General features: G+C 44.5%; 1 protein-coding gene across 1 annotated transcript in view; it reads right to left on the reverse strand.

Annotated features, from left to right (window-relative positions):
• The window catches only part of SCML4 (Scm polycomb group protein like 4), a 71,787-nt gene that overhangs the window by 28,211 nt on the left and 18,121 nt on the right, over positions 1–25,455 (reverse strand). Inside the window, exons 3-5 of the mRNA XM_078369900.1 lie at positions 17,310–17,439; positions 14,249–14,449; positions 12,640–12,834 (exon numbers count right to left, since the gene is read on the reverse strand). Of these exons, the coding sequence (XP_078226026.1) occupies positions 12,640–12,834; positions 14,249–14,449; positions 17,310–17,439 (526 nt within the window). The remainder of the gene's footprint in view (positions 1–12,639; positions 12,835–14,248; positions 14,450–17,309; positions 17,440–25,455) is intronic.

Genomic DNA, 25,455 nt, shown 5'->3' on the forward strand with positions numbered 1-25,455 from the left:
TTTAGTCCTCTGGGATGTTTCTGGTTTGCCTGAGACTTCATTCTATGCCTAGGGGTTGATTTCCTCCTTTGGAAATTTTGACCAAAGGCATTTTTGACCCAAATCATCTGTTTGGGATAATGAATGCCCTTTGTGTGCTCTCAAGAGGAGAGCAGGTTCCCTTCCACCCTCCAAATAATCTTGCATCTTTGCCAAACCTCCATGCCCAGCTGATGAGGATTCTGAGAGCTGGGGGAGGCGAAGTGGGTGGGACTTCCTGTGGTCATGCTGCTTCCTCCACAGCCCCCACACTTTTTTGGTCTTTCATAGAACTTTGGGGGGAAATCAAAAGTGGTCCTTAATCAGGAAAATGCTGAAGTACCTGGTATAGAGGATACCTTGTAAGTTTCCTTTCTAAATGGACATCTTGACTTTGAGAGAGGTTCACAGCACTCCTAGCATTGCTCACGCTGGTGGAGCAGTTGCTGTGCTGTGACATGCTCTGCAAAGGGGCCCATCTGGCAACAAACCAACAACTCGTGGGAAACTGAGTCCTGCTGACAACCACGAGAAAAAGCTGGAAAAGTGGATCCTGCCCTCATTGAAGTTTGAGATGCAGCCCTGTGAGAAATTCAGAACCAGAAGCGAGTCTGGGCCTGGACCCCTGACACACAGAAGCTATAAGACTGTAAATACTGTTTTAAGCCCCTCCGCATTGGGGGTAATTTATTACACAGCAACAGATGACTAAAGTGGACAGAAAAGGGGAAGCTGTTTCATTCCTCTTGATTCTGCATATCCGGCTTGGAAGTTGTAATTATTCACTCAGCAGTAGCTAAGTAGCTAGGATATATCTGGTACAGAATTTCTGCCCAATTCTCTACCAGGGAGTTTATGTTTGTTTGCTGTAGTTTTTTTTTTTTTTTTTTTTTTTTAGCAAAGGGTTTGTTGCTTATGAATGAAACCCAGAAAGCACCTAGTCATAGGACCCTAGTCATAGGAGAGAGTTCATGAAGTTCATCTTAGAAGCCTACTTGCTTTCCTAAGCTGCTTCAGCTCCTCTTGGCATGGTTTGCCATTTTAACCCTAGTTCTCATGCATGACCAACAGATAAAGGTGAGGGTAACCTGCAGATGGCAGTACCTTAGGGTCTGCCATGGGGGCTCAGGGTTGCGGTCCAGGGGAGTAACCAAAAGCAGTCTCTAATACAACCACTGCAGGTCCGGGAGGTCCCGGATCCGGATGGCTGCATCCCATATACCCTGTCTCCTTGTTTCCACCAGTCCTCGTGCTTCCCGTGTCTGAAGTGGAAATCAGAGAACTTGGTTTCCAACCCCTTGGATCTGCTTAGATGCCTGGCCCACCCTCCAGACCTACTCTTCTGTCAGAGGCAGGAGCTCCTTTGGACAGGCTCACCAGAAACCCAGAACATCTTCTGCAGCGGACTTGGACACAGCTGTTTGAGAGAGGCTGGAAGACCGCCCCCCCCAACCCCATCATCTGGCCAGCTCTACTAGCTCATGGAGAATTGAGGAGGGGGGTGCCACATGAAGAGCTATTCACCTCATGGGACACAGGAGATTTCCAGAAGATTTTGTTATTTGAGGAGAGGGTGTAGGGTAAAGGTAGGGGTGTCTTTCAGAGAATTCCTGGGGTCTGCCTTCTAGGAAGAAGGGGTCCATTTAGCCTCTTTTCTTCAGGCTCTTTTTCTCCGCCACACCCCCAAACTGTAGAAAGCCTGCAAAGGGTTTACTGCTGGCATCATTCTGCTCCTCAAGTCTCAGGTGCTGGCATCGTTAATCCACAAAATCATTTGTGATTTAGACAAGAAGAGTGTTCACTTCTTTTTGTTTTATTTGAACACAATTACTTTCTACCAAAATTTTATCAAAGGGGTCAACATGACTCAATATTACGCTAGTTCATATTGAAGTTACCTTGGCCATTTCAAACAACTTAGTTGGAACATTCATTCATTGGTTAATAGTTATTGAGTAAATAACTTCCTCAGTATCTACAGGGCATGAAAGAGAACCTGAGCCTTACAATGCAAAGGGATCCAATCAATTGCTGGACATAGTAAAGAATCTATTTTAAATTCTATGAAATGCAGGCTTTTCTCTAGAGGCCCTTTCTTTAAAAAAGAGATTGTATTTTCCCTTTTAGTTCAATATTTTAAAATATGTACAGATATCATAATTTAATGAAAGATATCACTGAAAATATAATAAAGCTTTTCCTAAATGAATTTACATAGGCACATAGGGAGAATTAAGATGAGGAAGCTTACCCTGGAGAACACTCCCCTATTCCATGCTGTGAGGGTTACAGCTCGGCCTCTATGGCCCTAAGTGTCAGGAAAAATCTGAAGGCTTTTGTATTTTCTACAGAACTGTGGATACTCTTTAGTTTGTTGTTGTCATTGTTATTTTTGAGAAAGAATCTTGCTCTGTCGTCCAGGTTGGAGGGCAGTGGCACAATCTTGGCTCACTGCCACCTCCACTTCCTGGGTTCAAGTGATTCTCCTACCTCAGCCTCCTGATGGGATTATAGGCGCCCGCCACCGTGCCTGGCTAATTTTTGTACTTTAGTAGAGATGGGGTTTCACCATGTTGGCCAGGCTGGTCTTGAACTCTTGGCCTCAAGCAAGCTGCACACCTTGGCTTCCCAAAGTGTTAGGATTCCAGGCGTGAGCCACTGTGCCTGGTCTGGACACTCCTTTTCAACCTTTTCATCAAAACCTTCTGCAAGGATTCTTAAGACCAGCGCCTGCCACTAATAGTTTATTCTTCTTCCAAATGACCCCTTTCTAAAGCTCAGCTTGAGAATGAGACAGTTCATTTGCCCATGTGGCCCTTGACTGTGACAGAACAAACACAGCTCTGAAATGTTGCAGTCACGTGGCCTGCACTGGGACACGAGCAGGTGCAAAGGCATTTGCTGGAACGCACCCTCCTTCATTCCTTTTCTTTCTTTCTTTTTTTTGAGGTGGGGGCATTCCAGTTCTTTTTTGTTCTTCAAGTTTTTTAACTGTGGTAAAATACATACCACATAAAATCTTGGCTGGACACAGTGGCTCACTCCTGTAATCTCAGCACTTTGGGAGTCTGAGGCAGATGAATTGCTTGAGCTGAGGAGTTCGAGACCAGCCTGGCCAACATGGTGAAACTCCGTCTCTAATAAAAGTATAAAAATTAGCCAGGCATGGTGGCAGGCACCTGTAATTCCAGCTGCTTGGGAAGCTAAGGCAGGAGCATCGCTTGAACCCTGGAGGCAGAGGTTGCTGTGAGCTGAGATCACGCCATTGCACTCCAGCGTGAGCTACAGAGCAAGACCTTGTTTTAGAAAAAAAAAAAGATGTTAAATACATTCAAAATGTTGCATAATCATCACCAGCATCTATCTCCATAACTTGTCTTATAAAACTGACACACTGTATCCATTAATCAAGAACTCCCCCCTCATTTCTTTTCTTTTTCTACCATCATTCCATAGATAGTTAAAACACCAGATCAAAGTCTGCCACTATCTGGTGGAGTAGGCTATTCGTGTGGGTTTTGTAGGAATAAGGAAGTATCTGGGCAGTGGGAATGATAAACTCTGCCTTCCCCGTGGGTCATCCAGCCAGAGCACAAGGACATGGAGGAAACATCCCATGGGGGAAAGGCAGGAAACCCAGAAAGAGAGTGAATGGATCTTTCTGGAGTGTAGTTTCCTCCTTAATTTTGCTAACTGAGGGCCAGGTTTGTTCTGTTCTTTTGCATCTTTGCTGGAAGCAACACAGGTGCACCACAACCCTTTGTGAACGTCCATTGCGTGCAGTCAGCCTTCTGAGCTGAGAAACAGGGACCACGCCCCGCCCCCCATCCCCACCAGCCAGTGCTGGATAACAGGCCTTATGGGCAGCAGGACTTGGGAGGAAAAGCAAAGGGCGGGGGATGAGAAGACCTGCTCTCAGTTTCTTCCCCGCACACAAGAGTCTTGCTCTGTGCGTGGCTTTGAACAAGCGACCTAGGCCCTGAGCACCTTACACACAGGGAGCTTAGTACTAACTGGCAACTGACTAAAGGGATGGCTCCATGTAATGAAACTCATGCCTCTTGATTAACCCTGTTCCCTTTAAAAAATAAATTATCTCTCGCAAAGATACACATTGTCCATAGAGTTATTCTCTGCAATCTTATTATATTAGATAAACGCGTTGTTGAGCAAGGAAGCAGGTTTGACTTCTCTATGCTGAGTGTATAGGTTCAGCGTAATGGAACACTGTGAGTGACTGTTACTCCGAGGGAGTTCTGGTGTCTGCTCAGAGACCACCAGCCAAGGAAGGAAACAGTAAGCCTCAAGAACAAATGTCCGTTCTCATCTTCCACCCCCTGCCATCTGTATATCAAAGAAGCTACTCAGCAAAAGTAAACAATCTGTCCCCATTATGCTAAACCTTCAAAAGACAGGAAACCAGCTACTAAATTAGATATTGTAAAAGAGTTCAACTCTCACATTTGTGGTTTCCAAAGATCTCCTACTCTTGGTGAGTGGAGAATTTTGTTCTGTGGTATTGCATAGAATTCAAGTCCGTAAGTATTTACTGTGTATTTGCTATGTTTCAGATTGTGCTGGGGACCCCATGGCCCTGCCCCCAGGTCTATCTAGCAGGAAGATGAGATCTGGACATGGAGTCCTGCAATATAAGGTGGAATCAAATGCCACTGGGGATGTGGAAATAAGGGTCCGGGGAGAACAGACGGGTATCTTCGTATCTTCTTGGGATTGGGGAATATTTAAAGGGCACCAGAGACCTTGCTTCAGGTGCTTGCCAACCACGGGGAGAGATCTATTTGTCATCATTCTTTCCTATCTTTCACCCTCTTCTCCATATGTGCAAGCTTTGTCTTTCTCCCTGGATTTATACAAGTGCCACCTCGATCCAACCACTCTCAAGCCCTTCTCTTCCTTTCCAGCCCACGAAACACCTCCACTGGACACTGGACCAGCTTCAGGGGCAACACTTGTAGGAGAGAAGAACCATCTTAGCACAGGCAGGCTTACTGTACTGAAAACTTGGAATAAGTTTCTCTGTGCAAGCAGGACTCTGCCAGCCCACCCGTACTCTACCACTCAGACTGTGGTCCCCGCCCTATCAGCTGCACCAATGTCAGTAGCACCAGTACCACCTGGGCACCTGTTCGAAAGGCAGACTGTGTTGTGGAATGAGAAACAATGCAAGTTTGTAATGGTGAGCAGTGGGAGGGAAGAGGAGGGTTAGGTAATGGGTACAATGTACATTATTTGGGTGATGGATGCCCTATAAGCCCTGCCTTTAGCACTGTGCTATCTACACATGTAACAAAATTACATTTGTACCCCATAAACTTATACAAAATTAAAAATTTAGTTTAATTTTTTTTTAAAGAAATGCAGGCTCTCAGACCCCACCCCAGCTTTACTGAACCAAAATCTGAATTTTAGCAACACACTCAGGTGTTTTTGCACATTAAAATTTGAGACACACTGGCTAAAGCATATTTGTACTTGGGTCTTTTTTTATTTAACATTCAAAGGCAAGATCACATTTTCCCCATGGTCATCTCATGACTTCAGACAGAGCCATCAATGTTATCAAATCCATCTTTCTGCCTCCATTCTCCTAAAGCACCCAGGGAGCTGCGTTACTTCCTCAAACACAAACCATGTCAGATGTCAATTAATAGAATTGGAAGGAAATAACTAAGTTCCTGGTCTCAGGCCAAGAACTCTAACCTCCTGCTGGCTGAATTCAGGCAGCAGGGAAGCCTGAAGGCTGATTTTCCCTAAACACAGGAAAAAGATCATTTGAAAAGGGAGTTTATAGCTTTGGGAGGCTGAGATGGGCAGATCACCTGAGGTCATGAGTTCGAGATCAGCCTGGGAAACATGTTGAAACCCCCTCTCTCCTAAAAGTACAAAAATTAGCTGGGCATGGTGGTGCACGCCTTGTAATCCCAGCTACTTGGGAGGCTGAGGCTGAGGAGTTGCTTGAACCCAGAAGGCAGAGGTTACAGTGAGCCAAGTTTATGCCACTGCACTCCAGCCTGGGCAACAGGGCAAGACTCCAGCTCAAAAAGAAAAAAAAAAACAGAGAGAGTTTATATTTCAAAGATCTGAGGGAGAGATGAGGAAGAAGCCCTCCCTCTTCTTCAAGGGAAGAAGTCTTGTTTCTAACAGAGCCACTTTGTTTTGGTGTCCATACCTTCGCCTCCGGGAGGCCCTTGCTAATCCTTTGAGGGTACCCTGCCCTCCTGCTGTACAGGGCTGTTCTCTGCCACCTCCAGCCCGGAACTGTCAACCTGTAAGGGACCAGAGAGGACATCTTGCTCCTACTCTTCTGGGTGGCCAACGGTCCCACTAGTGACCCTAACAAGTCAGACATATTTGTCACCAACAATGGGGAGATCACTGTCACCTACCTCCCAAGCAGCTCTTTAAGTTCCGAGTGGCTTTGACATGTCAAAGTTCTTTACCATGTCAACTCCACCTGACTCCCAAGGGAACTATCTTCTGAGAGTTCCACCTGGTTATTTAACTGCCAAGTTCTCTACCTGGGAGAGTGTTCCTTAAATCTGTGCTTCTCTAAGATACCTTCAAAAACACCTGCGGAACTGTTGCCTGAAAGTTTGGGAGGGCCACTGAGTGTTTTGCCTTTGGTGAGTGATAGCAATGCCCCGACCAGAGTTTGAGGGACAAGACCTTAGATTTAATTCAATCTGCCTTTTGCTTACTTAGTCTCAGTTCTGTTCTTCAGGACCGCAAAGAACAAAGCCACCTGACCTGCTGTCATATACTGGAACATAAAATCATATCTTTCCCAAATCTCTTTTTTCCTCCCCAAAACATCCCAGTTCCTTCCATAGTTCCTTAGCTGTCATGGCTTTGCCTCTTGTTATCTGATTAACTGTTTTCTGGAAAGGTTCCAGTGAGTGTTGACAAGCCCTTTAGGTGGATGGCACCAATCCTGGAATGCTTCAACTTGGACAGAACAGCCCTGGGGCTGAGCAGAACCAGGCATTGTCCTGATTCAGATAAGCCCAGGACCTTACAATCGCAACAATGTGGTCCTATGGATGTATGGAGCCCCAGATAAAAAAGAAAACCTCCACCCTTCCCACATACAAATGCATATGACTTTCTTATCACAATGCTCAGAAAATGGATGATAAACTAATTAATCCTCTAACATACTAGTAACTTGATATGTTATTTAAAGGAACTTTGACAAGGCAATCTTAAAGAGACCCAAACCCTAAAGGCAAACTAATGGTGTCATTGCAGAGCTCACGACAGACTGGTGGGAAAGGCATGTAGGGTGAGGGTGCTACTCAGAGGATACCAAGCCATCACTGCTTCTTCTACTGTCCCCAAGGCTCCCTGACAAGTAAAATTCACAGCACTCAGCTCTGCTGAGAAATCAGTGCCACAAGGTTGGATAATTTAGAGCAATTTATTTTTCAAAGTATTTATGAGCTAGGGAAGGGCTCAAGAGAACAACTGAGGTCATTACTTCCAAGCTTCCCAGTTGGCTGTGAGGAAAACCAGCTTTCATCTGGAAACACCAGCTTCTAGAAAGGAAGGCTGTCATCCTCCTGGAATAAGATATTAAAGTGAAACCATTTTAGGTTCAGTTCTGGCGGAGCTGCAAGACAATGGATGCTACATACCACAGTGAAGTGTGAGATCACCATGTGGGTCTTGCAAAAAGAGATGGTGAAAAGCCAGTTTTCTACCAGTAGGTGACTACGCACATTCAGCCTGCAAACGAGATTGTAGAGGCAGAGAAACAGGTTAACTAGAAGACAAATTATGAAGAAAATGATCCAGTGTATGGCTTCTGTATGAACACATGAATAGCTTGAGATCTGTCCTCTGGAGCTTGAGAGACAAGCTGTAAAAGATGGCTGTTGGCTGGCAGAAAAAGGAGAGGTACCTGCAGGGATCAGCCAATACACCCAGAGTTTGTTTGGTCAGAGGATGTGTGGGTGTTTCTCTAGGACCAGATATGGGCCATCAAAAGACATAGATCTACAGCAGGATCATCTTAGATCCTTTCCACAGGACAGTCTGGAGGCACAAGAAGGCTTCAGCTGAAAGAAGCTGGAGATTTACCCCCAGAGGCCTTGACTATGGAAAGAACAGTAAGTGACTAGCCAGAGAAGAGTTGCATTTGTCCATGCCAATGAAAGTGCAGGTGAGAGATGGTCACCAAAAAACCCACATAAGAGCTCACAGGATGAAGAATCAGCTTCAAACATCAGCTAGAAGCAGAGAGCACGATGCAAACGCACAGCAGGGTTCATCACATACAAACTCCCCTGCCTCGTGTCTCCTCCTTCCCCCATTCACCATGAAGGGTTCTGCCATCAAGGTTAGCTAGCTATGGGAGGAGGCAATAACACAAGCGGCGAGGCTGGGGAGAAGCCAGCCGTGCCCTTCTTTATTGCTGCAGGCAGCTGGCCTGAAGCAAGCCTGAGCTGGGTTTGAGTGAAACTGAAAGTTCCAGGGCAGACTTCAAGTTCCAAACTGGTGGCATAGAAGCAAACTGGCTTCACTCCTCACCACAGAAAATCAAAAACAAATATACAGCACTGAGATTATAACCAGAAATATTCCAGAACTCAAATATGAAGAGGCGACAGTGCCTGGGGCCACAGAGAAGAGAAAAAAACTGAGCAGAGGGTAAGAGAATCTGCCTTCCACATTCATGCCCCTCCTTCCATCTGCTTAGCACTAAGCATGCAGAAAAATGTCTCCCAATTCACTGTTTCTAAGGGAAATTAAGGTAGACAACCAGCTTTCACACCATCTTGGTTTCCAGGGCAAGAGGCCTGTCCTTGCCTTAATAGGAAGCATTCAGGGTACCCAAAGGGAGGTACTCCAGAGAGTACAGCCAGAGGCAAGGGGGAGGTGGAACTACCATCCCCAGACCTGAAAACTCCGCTTTTTTACTTGCCCAAGGGAGATTTCCAATCAGCGTATATGTTATGTAGTACCACACTATAGGTTTGTGTCACAGATCCCCCGGGCACAACCCCCTAGCCAGCCTTCCCACACTGTGGGGATATACCTTTTTGGGACCTCCCCCATTTAGGAAGAGCAGTGCTTCAATCATTAACTAAGAGTGATTGAAGACAATAGATCTAAGGCAAACCTGGGCTTAAGATGCCACATAGAGCCAATAAGTAAAAGACAATGACCTAGCAATAAAAAACCAATAAACAAATATATCCAATAAAAGCCAAACAAGTCAGAAAAGATTGAAATAAATATTCCTTCAATGCAAAGACATAGACATATATCCACAAAAAACCACCACCAACAGGGAACCATGATCTCCCCAGATGGCCAAGGCAAGGGACCAGAAACTGACCCTAATAAGATGGTAATATGTGAGCTCTCTGACCAAGAATTCAAAATAGTAGTTTTAAGGAAACTCACTGATTTCCAAGATAACACAGAAAAGCAATTCAGAATATATCATTGAAATTTAACAAAGACACTGACATAATTTTAAAAATCAAACAGAAATCTTCAAACTAAGAAATGCATTTGCTGAACTAAAAAAATTTATTACAGGCTGTCAATAGTGAAGTAGATCAAGCAAAGGAAATAATTAGTGAGCTCAAAGATAGACTATTTGGAAATACAGTCAAAAGAGAAAAAAGGATGAGAAGCAATGAAGGTCACTTATAGGATATAGAAAATTATCTCAAAAGACAAAATCTAAGAATCATTAGTGTTCAAGAGGGAGTTGAGCGAGAACAAGGCATGGGAGCTCATTCAAAGATATAATAACAGAAAACTTTCCAAAACATGAGAAGGATCTAAATATCCATATATAGGAAGGGCAGAGAACACCAAACAGATTTTACCCAATAAAACTAATCCCAAGGCATGTATTATAATCATCAAACTCTCGAAGGCCAAGGACAAAGAGAGAATCTAAAAGCACGAACAAAAAAGAAGCAGGTGACATTTGAAGAAACCCCAATTTATCTGGCAACAAACTTCTCAATAGAAACCATATAGGCCAGGAGGTAATGGAGCAGCATTTTCAATGTACTGAAAGAAAGAAAAAAATCCCTGCTATCCAAGACTACTGTATCAAGCAGTTATCCTTCAAATATAAAGGGTAAATAAAGTTTCTCCCAGACAAACAAAAGCTGAGAGAATTCACCACCACCATATGCATCTTAAAAGGAATACTAAAGTGAACTTTTCAATCTGAAAGAAAAAAACCACTAAACACGCAAAAAGAAAAAGAAGGGCATAAAGCTTGTTGGTACCATTAAGCACACGGGCAACCCCAGAATTCTCTAACATGGTAATTGCTGTGTATAATCCACTCATAACCCTAGTATGAAGCCCAAAAGACACATCTATTAAAAGGAATAACAGCTAGAGCAATCTCTTAAGAGATGGGTAATATCAAAATATATAAATCAAAGTGACTAAAAGTTAAAATGTAGGCAGGATGGAGTTCAACTGCAGGGTTGTTTTTTCATTTTTCTTTGTTTCTGTTCTTGTCTGTGTGATCTAAAACAAGTTGTTATTTCTTTAAAATAACTTTCTATATCTGTAGCATGTTTTTTATAAGCCTCATGGCAACCACAATGTAAAAACCTATAATATGTAATTCCAGCACTTAGGGGGCCGAGGCAGGCGGATCATGAGATCAGGAGATCAAGACCATCCTGGCTAACACGGTGTAACCCCATCTCTACTAAAAACACAAAAAATTAGCCGGGTGTGGTGGCACATGCCTGTAAGGAGCCTGAGACAGGAGAATCACTTGAACCTGGGAGGCAGAAGTTGCAAGGAGCTGAGATTGTGCCACTGCACTCCAGCCTGGGCGAAAAGAGGGAAACTCCGTCTAAAAAAAAACAAAACAAAGCAAAAAACCCCATAATAGATTCACTAAGAATAAAGTTCAATTATCATCCTGACCTGGACATATCAACTTTTGACTAGAGAACATTTTATAACCTGAGAGGAGCCAGGAAAGCCAGTATTTGTCCTGAATTTCATCCAGTCAGGGAAGAACTAGTCCTATAGGACATACTTAGAGGACAAGGGGAGACATGGGTTATGCTCCTTTATCATGATATCCCATGGGTCATTGTGTGTTCAATGTAACAATGATACAAGCATCTGTGAAGTGAAATCACACGATTCTGCTATTCTCATTGCAACACTCACTAGAAGATAAATACGTGTTTAAGAATATGTTTGTGAGTCAACTAAGGTTTACAGGTGAGGCCAGATTCATAGACTGTTGGAACCAGAAGAATGTTCTATATCAGCTACTCCAGCCTCTCATTTACCCATAGGAAACCTAGGCCCAGAGAGAGATGAGATGTCTCTAAGCTCACACATACAGAGACAGCAAGAAAAACATGAAAGTAAATAGCATCTGCTCACACCAACTGTATTTAATTAGGTACCCTCCTTTGTAGAGGCCAAATTTCTTCCTGTTTCCCAGGACTCAGAGAGATAAAAGCAAAACTGTAGGAAAGATTTTGACAGTATCCAAGAAAAGCTATGCTGAGAATCTAAATTTATCCTTTCCTGCTGTCCTCTTGAGTTGGAGAAATAGTCTCTCTTATAAGTATCCTTTTGTTGAATGCGCTAAACCTGTCTGCCAGCACATACCTGCAGATGTATCTGTGTTTTCTTATTTGTAATAGTTACTCTATTTCTCAAAAACTTTCCTAAGCTCAAGGATTTGACTTATTGAAGGCAGGGTCTCACACAGTGCATGGAACAGAAGAGCATTCACCAAATGTTTGCACACTAACATAATAACTGGATTCTGGTTGTATTGCCTGTGTGCTTTTCATATATCAACAACCCTGTTCAGAGAAAGAAAAAAGACAATGTTTCTACCCACCCTTGAGAGTCACCTTCACCTCTTTGCAGATCTATAACTCAGGACTGCTCAGCGGAGAAGGAGCATCTCCTGTTGGCATCTAGCCCCTGGGGCAGACAACGCTGTGTCATGTATGCCCGTGTGGCCTTGCTGCCCTGCCCAAGGTCCACTTTTCCATCCTAAGCTACTCTATGGCTAATGGTACAGAGAGGTGCTCAACCCCTGACCATTTTCCTTCTTGTGATGAGAAAGAAACACCAACCCTTGCTGGAAGACATATTTAATATATGGCCCAGTCAAATCCCTGCAATAACAGACACTTTGTTGCACCTTTAATTCCCCTGGGTAGACATCTGAGACTCCCAGGCAGGACGAATATCATCAATTCTATAGCCCTAATTTCTTTGGGATGAGTTCCCAAATGCCCAGAGTTTCAATTAGAGGAGAGAGAAGAAACTTACTTGTTATATATGATGTGGATGTGATGTGGTCTCATCGTCTAAATTCTAATAACGTAGACATCAAAGTAATAATGTCAGCTCTTAATAGCTGGAGCCTGCATTTCCCTCTGCAGCCTGGGATGGGCACTGTCCAGGCACCTCTTTGTTCCAGCCAGCTCCAGATGCTTCCCAGGCAGCCCACGGGGCTCCAGTGGCAGAACTCCCAGGAGCTGCAATGCTCCCTCGGTAATGGAAGGGCAGAGATGCCTGGGACTGGGAGGCGTCCCTGCAGGCAGCGGGGAGAAGCAGGAGGAGGCCTACCTGACTCCATCCTCCCTTCCTCTTTCTCCTGGGCTTTCTCAGCGGCACTGCAGCCCCTGGGGAAGGGCTGGTGGCTGAAGAGGTCATCGCACAGGAGGCTTCGGCACAGCTTGGTGAGGAAGCGGAGGACATAGCCAACGCTGTTCACCACAGGCAGGCTCCGCAGGTGCTGTTTGCCATCAAAGGAAGCTGAGACTGTAAAACCAGAGAGACGGCAGCTCAGAGCCGGGCACTGCAGAAAACCGCAAGTCAGCTGGCCCTGGTGGGGGGTGTTTGGATTTCACCTGTTGGTTCACAATGTAGTGTTCCTGGTCAAGATCACATCCAGGATACCACACTGCGTTAGCTGTGGCGTCTCTTTCGCCTCCTTGGTCTTCGACCGTTTCTCAGTCTTGCCTTGCTTTTCATCACTCTAACAGCTTTGAAGAGTACTGGTCAGGTATTTTGTAAAATGTCCCTCCGTTTGGATCTGGCTGTTTTTCCCATGATTAGACTAGGGTTATGAGTTCTTTGGGACCAGAGAGGTAAAGTGCCCTTTCTATCACATCAAATCAGGGGATAAAACTGGAGGAGGGTGGAAGAAAGGATTTCTCAGACTCTGAAGGATCCCGTATAACAAAACATCCCTGGAGATGGGGTTGAAACCATGATGTTTCCCCACTGCGCTGCATGGTGGTAAGAGCTATGAAAAAGGAACGGAGCAGAGTAAGGAACAACAGAGAGGCTTACACCTGTAATCCCACCATTTGGGAAGCAGGTGGATCGCATAAGCTCAGGAGTTTGAGACCAGCCTGGGTAACATAGTGAGAGCTTCAGCTCTACAAAAAATTGATAAAAATTAGCTAGGTATGGTGGCATGTGCCTGTAGTCCCAGCCACTTGTGGGGGCTGAAGTTGGAGGATCGCTTGAGTCTGAAAGATTGAGGCTGCAGTGAGCCATGATTGTGCCACTGCACTGTAGCCTAGGTGACAGAGTGAGACCCTATCTCAAGATAAATAAATAAAGAAATGGAGAGTGACAAGAGCTGATATATTAGACAAGGGGTCAGAAAAGGATTCTTTAATGCAGTGGCATTTGAGTGGAAACCTAAAGGACATCCATGAGGTCATATCGGCCAGAACAGAGCGGGGAACAAGAGAGAAGTAACAAGGAGATTCAAGAGGGAGCCAGTCACATGGGGCCTGTGGGATTTTGTAAGGACTTGGGCTTGGAGTGACTCGGGAGGCATTGGAGGGTTTGGGGCAGAGGAGGGGCATGATCTGACTTAGATTTTTAAAGAACCAGAGTGGTTGCTGTGGGTGGCGAAAGGTGGTTGGATTCTGGATATATTTTGAAGTGGAGTAAAAAGAACTGATGGGTTAGAAGTGGGAAGTGGGAGAAAGAGAAGAGTCAAGAGGAGGATCAGAAATCCAGTCTTCGTACCCGGGCGTGGATCGCACTGTTTGAGCCCTGAGAGAGGCTTTTAGCTCACAGGCTCATAAAGGCCCCAGGAGCCCAGCAGATGGAGGACAGACCCTGGCCACACCCGCTGTCCCCAGGCCTGAGTATGACTGCTTTCTCTACAGAGAGACACCCATGGCCTTCTCATGCAACCTGCCCCAGGCCTTACCTGACACCATCTCGCCACCGTAGCCCTGCTTGACCAGGGAGAAGACCAGCTTCTGCTGGTGGGCGCAGTCGATGCAGGCTTGGACGGCCTGCTGCAGCACCGCCGATGGCCGCTCCGGCCCGAAGTGCTCGGGAAGCTGTTGCACCTTCTTCCTCTCCAGGTAGGGCCCCGCATTGGCCTGCTTGTTGATGTAGAGGCAGACTGTGGAGACAGAGACCACAAAGCCCTCCCCATCAGGCGCGCATCAGGCCAGCTGGTGGCTTCTGTGTACACAGGGGATGCCTCAGCCATGCGCCTTTGTTCCTGGCCTTGGGAAAGCTGGAAAGGGCAAAAGTTGGGTGGATTCTTCCCAACTTAAGAAATAAAAGAGGCAAAAGAGTCAGATACCTCAAGTGCCAGGGCCTGACCTCGGGGCCTTCTTTGTTGGGAAAACATGGACAGGTGGGTTCACTCTGATTTACTGAAATCTGAATTAAAGACGATTATAGTGGCCCACATGGACCGTGTGTATAAAGGTATTTCCATGCTGTGAAAGTACACATACAAAATCTCCTCTACCTCCTCCAAAGGAGCTGTCAAGCTATAGACAGTGTTTGCCATTTCTTTGTTAACCATTTATGAACAAAGAAATCAAGATGGCACTGATCACTCCAGAGGCTATATTCAGCAAAGCTTTACAGATAGTGCTATTCACAATCTCAGAGAAAATAAACATTTGACAACCCATTTAGGTGAACCCAGTCAATGGTCTCCACACCTTTAAGGTAATAGACCCCATTGAGAAAAAATTGGGGGGAGGGGCACATGTCTCAAACCATGTTTCTTTATAGGTTATATACATTCTTAACTGTATTACTGTATTGTGTAAATTTTTTACAAGAAAATATCTAATTTATACAATATGACAATATTATATAAATATTTATATTCTAACATTTTAATGTTTATGTTATATAAATCATATTTATAGATAATATGTTTTTATATATTATATAAATCATATTTATAGATAATAGGTTTATATATATTATATAAATCATATAATCATAAAAATGTTAGAATGGCTACAAAATTGGTTTTCATATATGATAGATTTCAGTTAATCACAGTGGAATCTTTATGAATTTTGCAATTATAAAGAAAAAGAAATGTAAATCCTTTTTTAGCAGAAAGATTTTGTACAGAGAAGGCTGCCCAAAGTGTTAGATATGATCAGTGTGATTAGTTTGGTCAGTTGGGTGAGGGGTTCAGACCTAGTTTATACAAATTAAACTTCATTCTGTTCTATGAAAATGACATAAATTCCATCCCCATCTACCTATGCCACCTGTAATTTGGTAACAGTTGCCAAACTGGTCGGCCTGTCTTGAGGCTGTTTGCTTTAAGATTCCTCATTGTCCCAGACATCAAGCCAGACTCCTTAATGAGTGAAGAGTGCCCTGGACGACCTCTTGAGAAAAACTATCCAAAACTTGGAAATAAGACACAAAAGTTATTTCCTTCACTTTCAATGGCATGGCACAGCATTACCAAATAAGCATTGTTTACATAGTAAAACGTACCCAAGAAATAGAAACTGTAAAAGGATGAGATAAAATGAATAGGAATAGAAGGCATTATATTTTCTTTCACACATTAATGACCCCCTTGTGTATCTGCCCTCTCACTCCCCATCATCCCCCCCATAAGCATCTTACCTTAGAGGCCACTGGTGCAAAGGAGTGTGGAAGAGGGACTTTAAGAGGAGACCGACAGCATTTTGGAAAGGCTAAGTAGTAAAGCAAAGGTGAAGAAATACATATTTTTTGAGCACCCACTATAGTCTCAAGACAAGCATGTGAGTTGGGTGGTATTACTACTGCTTTACTAATGAAGAAACTGAGACTTAAAGAAGTGAGATGATTGCTCCAAGACTGTAGCCAGTGATGCATCAGGAATTTGGACCAAGTCTTTTGGATGACATGTGCTCTTTTCACTCTACCAGGTCACCTTCTCTTTACTCATCCCAGGTGATAAGAAAAATCCAATTAATAAGAGACCTTCATGCAGGCACTATGCTACGCCCTGCAGAGAAAGCTTCAACAAAATGAAGCAGTCCCTGCCTTCACAGAGCTTATGGCCTGGTGGGGGAAGAGGCCTGTTCAGATAATCCCATGAGCTGATGTGAGACCATGTGCGACTGTGGCTGTGAGAAACATGGGGAGGGGCTAGGAGAGCCCATCTGGGGGACCCTGGCAGGAAGGTTCATGAGGACTTTCTGGAGAGACGTATGCCTGATCTGAGATATAAGTGAGGAATCGGGTGGCCTGAAGGGACAATCACTCCAGTTGGAGGGGGAGAATGTGCTAAGACCCCATCACCAGTTCTGGGGACTGAGAGAAGAGCAGTGGGGTGAACCACAGGGTGGAGCCTGCAGGGCCTTGTCAGCCAGACTCACAAGTCTGGGCGTCATCTAAAAGCAATGGGAGGGACTGAAGGGATTTAAATGGGATGGGAGAGGGGCTGGGGTTGTGACATAGGGGGATTGTGTGTGTGTGTGTGTGTGTGTGTGTGTTTGTGACACCATCAGATTGTCATTACTATTATGATCAAACTGTCAGTTGCTGGATGTCCCACCAGAGACAGAAATTGGGATACCTGCTCCCCTGACTGGGTTGGAAGGTAGTGGGTTGGACTGAGGGGGAATGGTATCTGGAAGGGCAAACACAGGAACAAGAGCCCTGTTTAAGGTGAGCAGGCTTGGACCAGTGCAGCAGAAACCTGGCTCTGAAAAGAAACATCTGACTGCTCTGTGTCCCCCTGCCATCCACCACCCTCCCACCAAAGCAACCACCTAAACCCAGATGCACTGGAACCAAGTTTTAAATGATCCAAGCTGTGGGACATGTAAACTGGTGCTCTCAGAGACTCTGTCATCCTGTCTGCTGCCTGACTAGCACGCCAAATCCCTCATTTGAGCCTCATCAGCAACAACTCTTCAATCCACGAAGTAACAATTAGATGGTGGCTGCCCAGCTTTCTGCGGACCATCACAGCCTTGGAGTTTATTCTGCTGACCTACCTTTGAGAGCCTGTGGGGCCACCAAGCTGGGGACAGTGGCTGCATCCTGAGGGATGGAGCTGAGGTCGGGCTCTGGGGTACTCCGCGGAGGTGAGAGGGCTAAGGGAGTCATGAGAACCCGAGACTTGATCTGTAAGAGAGAGCCCATTTTGTCAATGAGAATCTGGCAATGCGCTCTACACACTCCCAGAATCCATCCTAGGCGGGAGCTGACTGTTGCTCCTCTATCATGCTTCCATGTATTTCCATCCCACAGCTTCAGGGCCTGAGCTGCAGATTCAAGTTCATGCTCAGGATTCATATTTGGGGTCACACTCAGAGATCACCTCTCACCCAACCCTTACAGAGGAGCCACCCAGGAAATGACAGTGCCAGGCAGTGAGTGCAGGAGCTCACAGAGGTGGGAAGAGTTGGCATCCATGAACACTTTGAGTGCAGAATGCAGGATAGGAGAGTTTTCAACCTGTACCTTGTGCTCCCTAGAATCCTGTGGACAGGGCTTTCCCTGTATCCACCCAGAGACCAACCCCGAAGCTCTCTTCACTCTCTCCCAAGCTCTCTGCTTACACAAATCACTGGATCCTGCTGGAAAAGAGAGCAGGAGTCATTCCTCCAAGAGGCTGACATACTGCTCAGTGTGGATTTCCTGCAGCAGATTGACAAAACCGGCCTGGACACACTCAAGCGCATTTTCTGATAGTGAGCAGCGGCCACCTTGACGATCTCACTTGAAACCACAAAGGAAGAGCTGAAATTTGCTCTTATGGAGTCAGGGGAAGACGAATCGTTGATGACTTGTTCATATTCATATTAACACATTACTCTTTATATCAAGACTAATACAGAGACAAGCTTTAATCTTAGCTCTTTTCCCAAAAATAATGAAGAAAGTCAGTCTTGTCCCCCTCTTCACCTCTGACCTATAGCTGGACCTTACTCCAGACCAGTTAAGTCAGTCTCTGGAAGTGAGACTCGCACGTCAGGAGTTTTTTTAAAATACTGAGATTCTAATACACAGTTAAGGTTGGGGACACTTGCCCGACACCAAAGCTTTACAATTTTTGCAGTCAACCTTCTAGAGGTTCTCATTAAAATGCAGATTCTGATTCAGAAGTTCTGCATTTCTAGTGAGCTCCTGGGTGCCACTGATGCTTCTTGTCCACAGACCACACTCTGAGCAGCAAGGTTGTGTGTCCTATGTTAATATGTGTGCTGTCCTCATCTATAGCCTCATTTCTTCCTGGATTTTTAGGGTATAATAATAATGATAGTCATGGAGAAATAATATTTGAACTGCTAGCTCCACAGTCATTCTACATTCACTCATTTATTCATTCCACAAACATATACTGAGAGCCTATTTCATGCCCAACACTCTTCCAGCTCTAGGGAAACAACCAAAGCAGAGCGTACAAAAATCTTTGGCCTCATGGAACTGATATTCTGTTGGGGGGAGACAGACAATAAACAGAGCAAATGGGTAAATGATATAGTAGATTCGTTGGTAGTAAAAGCTGATGATGAAAGTGAGGGAAGGGGCATGAGAAGCGCAATTGAGTTGTACTTTGGGTTGAAATTTGTAAATAAGGTGGTTGAGGCACTTCTTGGGTAAAATTGCACCCGAGATTTGAGGGAGGTGAGGGAGCAAGTCATACAGTGTCTAAGGGAAGAATATTCCAGGCAACGTCAATATCAAGTCCCACGGTCTGGAGGCAGGAGTACGCCTGGAGGGTCTGTGCAACTGTAGGGGGGCCAGAGTGAGATTGGAGAGGCAATAACGCCAGGTTGGCAGGGTTTTGCAGGACACTGTCAGGCTTTTAGCTATTACTCTTGAGCTCTTTTGAGCAGGGAAACAATAGGATCTAAACTAACATTTTAACAGTCTTTCTGACTGTGGTCTTGAGAAGGGACTGAAGAAGCAAAAGTGGGAGGACCAGTAAACTAGAGTAGCTGAGAGATGACTGTAGGTTGGATCGTGGTGGTAGCAGTGGCGGTGATGAGAAGTGGATAGATTCTGGACACGTTTTGAAGATGGAACCAACAGAATTTACCAACACATTGAATGTGGTATATGAGAGAAAGAAGGAAGTCAAAGATGACTTGAGGCACTTCTTGGGTAAAATTGCACCCGAGATTTGAGGGAGGTGCATTGGCACCAGGAGGGTCTAGGTGAAGTAAGGCTTTTTCGTTGTTATTTTTTGTTTTGAAGGGAAGGAGGACATAGAGGAGGGGGCTAGAGAAGATCGGGGTGAGTTTTTGACATGTCAAGTTTAAGATTCTTACCAGATGTCCAAGTGGAGATGTTACTAGGCAGCTGCATCCAGTAGAGTATAGAGTTCTCGGGGAGAGCCCTAATGAAGATGCACGTTTGGGAATCATCCACATAGAGTTGGTATCTCAGACCATGATAATGGAAGAGATCATCAGAGAGGTGAGTGTAGATGGAGAAAAGAAGGATCCAAACACTGAGCCCTGCAAGATTTCAACACAAAGAGCCTGGAGAAATGAGGAAGAACAAGAAAAAGAAACCAGGAAAGAACGCCCAATGGGGTAGAAAGAAAACTGGGAGAGGGCGATAGTGTGGGAGTTAACGGAGAAAGTCTTTCAAGAAGGAGAGCATGGTTAACCAGACCAAGTGCTCTGATTAGGCAAGAAAGACTAGGAGTGGCCATTAGATTTAGCAGTTTATCAATAAGAAAGGTGGTGGCACAGTGGATTGAACTGGAATAAGGATAAATCTTTGCCCTCATGGAACTGACATTCTAATGGCCAGTGGGGGTGAGAAGACAACAAATGAATAAATTAATATATCATACAGTATGTTAGAACATAAGAGTCAGTGGTGAAAATAAAGAAGCAAAGAGCATGGGAAATGCAATTGAGGAGTTGTACTTTTGTCGAAAAAGGGAGCAGGGAACTAGCCATAGCAAAGGAGCAAAGTAGAATTGAAAGACTTTTTTGCCCCACAATGAGATAACCACCTTGCTAGTAGCTATTAAGATAGCGACTATAAAAAAATACAAAAGAAAAAATAACAAAATGAAAAATCCCCAGAAAATAGCAAATGTTGGCAAAGAGGTGGAGAAACTGGAACCCTTGTGCACTGAGAGTATGGCATTTTTTCAAAAAAATTAGAAATAAAATTACCATGTGACCCAGAAATTCCATTGCTGAGTATATGCGCCCCAAAATTGAAAACAGAGTTTAAAAGAGATATTTCATATCCACGTTCATGGTGACGCTATTTACAAAGCCAGAAGTCTAATTCATAAAGACAGAAGGTAGAACGGTGGTTGCCAGGGGCTGGGGGAAGCGGGGTATGAGGAGTGACTGCTTAGTGGATAGAGAGGTTTAATTTTGCAAGATGAAAATGTTCTGGAGACTGGTTGCACAACATTGTGAATATGGTTAACACTTGAGTTTTATGGTAAACTCAGTAATGGTAAATTTTATGTGTTTTTTAGCAAAATTTAAAAAATTAATTTTCAGGATTCTTTGTTTTTTGTTTTTGAGATGGGAGGAATGATAGTGTCTTAATGCTGATTAAAGTAATCTGGTAGAAAGAAAAGGTGATTATACAGAAGAACTTGGGGAGAACTGCTCACATGAAAGGACTTTGAGAAGGTGAGAGGGTAGGTGATTAAGTGCGTGAGGGTGGCTGTGGCCTAAGAGGAAGCACACATTTTCCATCTATTGCAACAAGAAGGCAGACAGAATGTAAAGGTTTGGATGCCGGGGTGCGTGGATGTGGAGGTGGGAGCTTGCATAAGGTCTCTTCCCATGGCTTCCAATTTCCCCAAGATACGGAAGCTGAGTGGAAGGGCAGAGGAGGTAGGTGTGGCCATGAACTGGGAGAGTGGGAGGGCTGGGGAATGGAGCATGGCAGCTGAGCAGCACTGAGGGGGCACTGGGATGTACAGAAATGAATGTAAAATGAGATCAGTTAACAGCAAGCACATTGGCTGCACAGTGCTGGGTGGGTGCTTGGAACCTCTATATTAATCAGAAACTATAATTAACAATAGAGATTTCATCTTATTCTGAGTGTCACATTTCAAATTCAAGGACCTACCCTGTAGGAATACACTGCTACATATTACAAACAAAATTTAAAAGAAACCTCAGTCACGGGAATGGGAGATCATAAACCTGTTGTGGCTCAGTGACCCTGACATTGGTGTGGCTTTGTCACCTGCCAAATGTCATGAGGGTGGTGGCCGCCATGCCTATTCATGGAGGTCATGCACCAAGGGTCCCCTGACTGTCTTTCTAGGAATGATATCCTGCTTTCCATGTCTTGTGGTGGAGAGGCTGGTGGTGACAGAGTCCCTGAGGACTTCAGGCAGTGATTTCTGGGATAACCCTGGCTAAATCCTCCTTCACAAGCTTAAAGCCCTTAACTCCCAACACAGAGATGATAATGCTCACTGGGGAAAAATAGAATTGGCAAATTATTTTTTCCTCTCTGGTCTTTAAGCAAATCACACAAAGATACTTGTGATTCTTCCCTAGAAAAATGGCAATGATGATGAAGATTAAAACGTAACTATCCACACACTATTTACTGTTCACGTAAACCTCCTAATGACCCTAACATCTAATGTTTTCTCACCATTGTAATATTTATTAGAGGCCAGGAGTATTGACTCATGCCTGTAATCCCAGCACTTCGGGAGACCAAGGTGGGAGGATTGCTTGAGCTCTGGAGACCAGGCTGGGCAACATAGTGAGACCTTGTCTACACAAAAAAATTAAAAAAATTAGCCAGGCATGGTGGTGTGTGCCTGTTGTCCCAGCTACTCAGGAGGCCTAGGCAGGAGGATTGCTTGAACCCAGGGGATCAAGGCTGCAGTGACCTATGATCACGGCACTGTACTCCAGCTTGAGCAACAGAGACAGACCCTGTCTCAAAAACAAAACAAAATAAAATTACTAGAGAGGAATCTGTGAATTAAACCTACCTCAAATGAAGTAGCGGAATTATAATTGGCTGTTACCTCTGTCCATTTCTGCCCAAGTTAAATTAGAGGTATTAGATTAAATTGCCTGGTTGCAAGGAAACCTTCTGTATTCATCCAATTTCTAAAACAACTGCTAGAACTTTTAAATGAAAGAAAAAGTCACAGGCAACTATGGGTAGTATATGGCTTTTTTAAAATATCCTTTGCTAGATAATAAACCACGAGTAGAAATACTCTTTTGACTTAGCATTCAGAAATTTTATCTCATTGCTTAATATAAAGAATCAAAAGTAGCCTAGTATAGAAAAGGAAGTCACCCATGATTTTAGAAAAGTCTTGAAACAGAAGAGCACAGATACGCCCCCACTGGCTAGCAGCATTGCTGTAGTGTGATGTAGGACCCAGTCCATCAGCACAAACCTCTCCCCAGTGGAATGGGAGAGCTTCCTGTCTGTCGCAACCTATCCAAGCTGTTCTCTGGCAGAGCGTTTGTCTTTGTTGTTGTTGCCTTAGGTTTCTCAAACAAAATGCTGTTTCTTTTCTTATTTATTTATTTATTTACTTACTTATTTATTTTTGAGACGGAGTTGTGCTCTTGTTACCCAGGCTGGAGTGCAATGGCGCGACCTTGGCTCACCTCAACCTCCACCTCCTGGGTTCAAGCAATTCTCCTGCCTCAGCCTCCCAAGCAGCTGGGACTACAGGTGCACGCCACCATGCCCAGCTAATTTTTGTATTTTTAGTGGAGACGTGGTTTCACCATGTTGACCAGGATGGTCTTGATCTCTTGACCTCGTGATCCACCTGCCTCGGCCTCCCAAAGTGCTGGGATTACAGGCGTGAGCCACCATGCCCGGCTTATTTTCTCTTTTAAATGGACAAAATAAAACAGAGTGCTGATATAGTGGTTTCTAACACCATTCTTCAACATAAGGAACAAAAACTCCTTGCAGATATGGCTGATTTTAGGACTATGGCAGGGAGTATACGAGGGGAGCCTAGAGCATCTTGTAGTGTCAGAAAGTAAGACAATACTAGGGAAACAAAACACACACAAGGGTGGGGGTTGGGTACAGGGACACAGGTGCCAACTGAAAGAGCTCCCAATGGCCAAATTCAGATCAGCAGGAGCAACAAATAAATAATGCAATAATGGATTATAACTCAAAGTATGAAATAAATCTTCATGAATCCACACTGATATAAATAGGTGGTTGGCTCAGTAAATAAAAAGGAAAGAACATACAGCTCTCCCATGCATGAAAATTTCAAATAATTCATGTAGACACCCCACCCTCAAGTAGATGAAGCATAATCCCTATTCCTTAAGTATGGGCTGTGCATAGCGACTTCCTTCCAAAGAGTACACTATGGAAATGGAGGGGAAATGTAACTTTACATGGAGAAACAGAAAAATAGGACCTCAACTGGATGATCAAAGTCAACATGATCCGTGGTAAGTCATGAACAGCATGTACTCTCACGATATGATGAAAATGCCACGTCACCTCTGGGATCTTCTTCCCCAAGCCCCCTAACCCTAGTCTAATCATGAGAAAAACATTAGACAAACACGAATTGCAGAAGATTCTGCAAAATACCCGACGAGTGCTTCTCAAACGGCCAAAGCCATCACAAAAGGAAATTCTGAGCAAGTTTTCCAGCCCAGAGGAGCTTAAGGAAACATGACAATTAAATGTTCTGTGGTATCGCGGATGGGATCCCGGAATAGAATGGAATAAGGAAAAGCTAATTAAATTGGAATAAAATATTGACTTTATTTAATGATACAGTGTTGTGATGGGTGCACTAGCTGTGACGAACACAGTCATATGAAGTAGTAACTGTGGGGGAGGCCAGGCGCAGCGCACCTGAGAATCCTGTTCTATCTCTGTGACACTTCTGTAAACCTAAAACTATTCTAAAATAGTGTTTGTTTTGAAAATATTAAAAACAGGATGTGACAGAATAAACTGGGCAAATGGAGAGGAGGAGAGAAGAGAGGCCTCTTCCTGGCAGCACGGGATTGGAAGGAGCTTGCTGCGCTGACGCTGTGCCCAGACACACAGGACCTAATCCTGGGCCTTCAAAGCCAACACCCCTGCCCAGACGTTAGGATAGTTGCCACCTTTACCCGCGATTCAAAACCTCAACCCAGCAGGTGTGGCGACCCCTCATCCAAGGCGGGGGCCATGCTTTGCCTCATTAGAGACTCCTGCTGGGACAGAGCGGTAGGGCAAAGTGTCCCTCCCAGCTGGGGTCTCCACCAGAGGGGCTGGGGAATCTGGGATCAGCTCCTCTTTCTTTTCCATTTGTAGAACCAAAATGGAATTTCGAACTGGGGAATTTCTTGCTCCAGCTGTCATTCAGGGGAGGACCTTCTCTAAGACATTTGCTAGAGAATCACTGGAAAGAATTGAGAGGGAATTTGGGGAGAAACTGAGATGTGTGGCCAGGAGGACACTAAAGGGGAGAGGGTCAGTTGATGTAAAACTCAAGTATTTTTCTAGAATCATCTGGCTTTGGCAGTAACAGAAATGCTAACTAAACATTGTTTGACATACTGGCAGCAAGAGGTGGATAATCTGAGGATGGCGAGTGTGGCTGGGGAAGGATGAAGCTGTACAGAGGCCGCTCGCACATCCGCAGAGGGTAAACCAACAAAGCCAAAATGTTAAAGTGTGTTTAGGGCAGCAGTGGGCACATGCAAAGGAATGCCAGCTTTGGATCCGGGTTGAAAGTCCAGCTTGGCCACTCACTGACTAAGGCTCGGTACTTAGGCACTCGGGGTCCGCCTTTCCTCATCTGTAAACATAGGAACACCCTCTCACAGGGATGTGGTCAGAATTAAATGCAGAAGTTTAGCATAATGCAAAGTGAGAACTCAATAAATGTTCATTGCCATTATTGGTCTTAGTATTATTACTGTTACTTTTAGAAATTCCAGAAATGCAAATAAGTCCCAAGTTTCTTGTTCACACCGTGATGGCAGGAGGAGGAAACTGCCCATCTTTCCTGGAACCCACACCGCCCTTTTCCCTCACACCTCGCAGATGATCCCCTCTGAGAAACACGCTTCCAACCCCATCTTGAAATCGTTCCTAAGTATTGCTTATTTAAGAGCTACCCTTTCCAAGTGGCATCATTTAAGCCAAAACTAAAAAGGAAAAAAAAAATCATTCATT

The sequence above is a fragment of the Callithrix jacchus genome, chromosome 4, assembly GCF_049354715.1.
Source record: "Callithrix jacchus isolate 240 chromosome 4, calJac240_pri, whole genome shotgun sequence".
Lineage (NCBI taxonomy): Eukaryota > Metazoa > Chordata > Mammalia > Primates > Cebidae > Callithrix > Callithrix jacchus.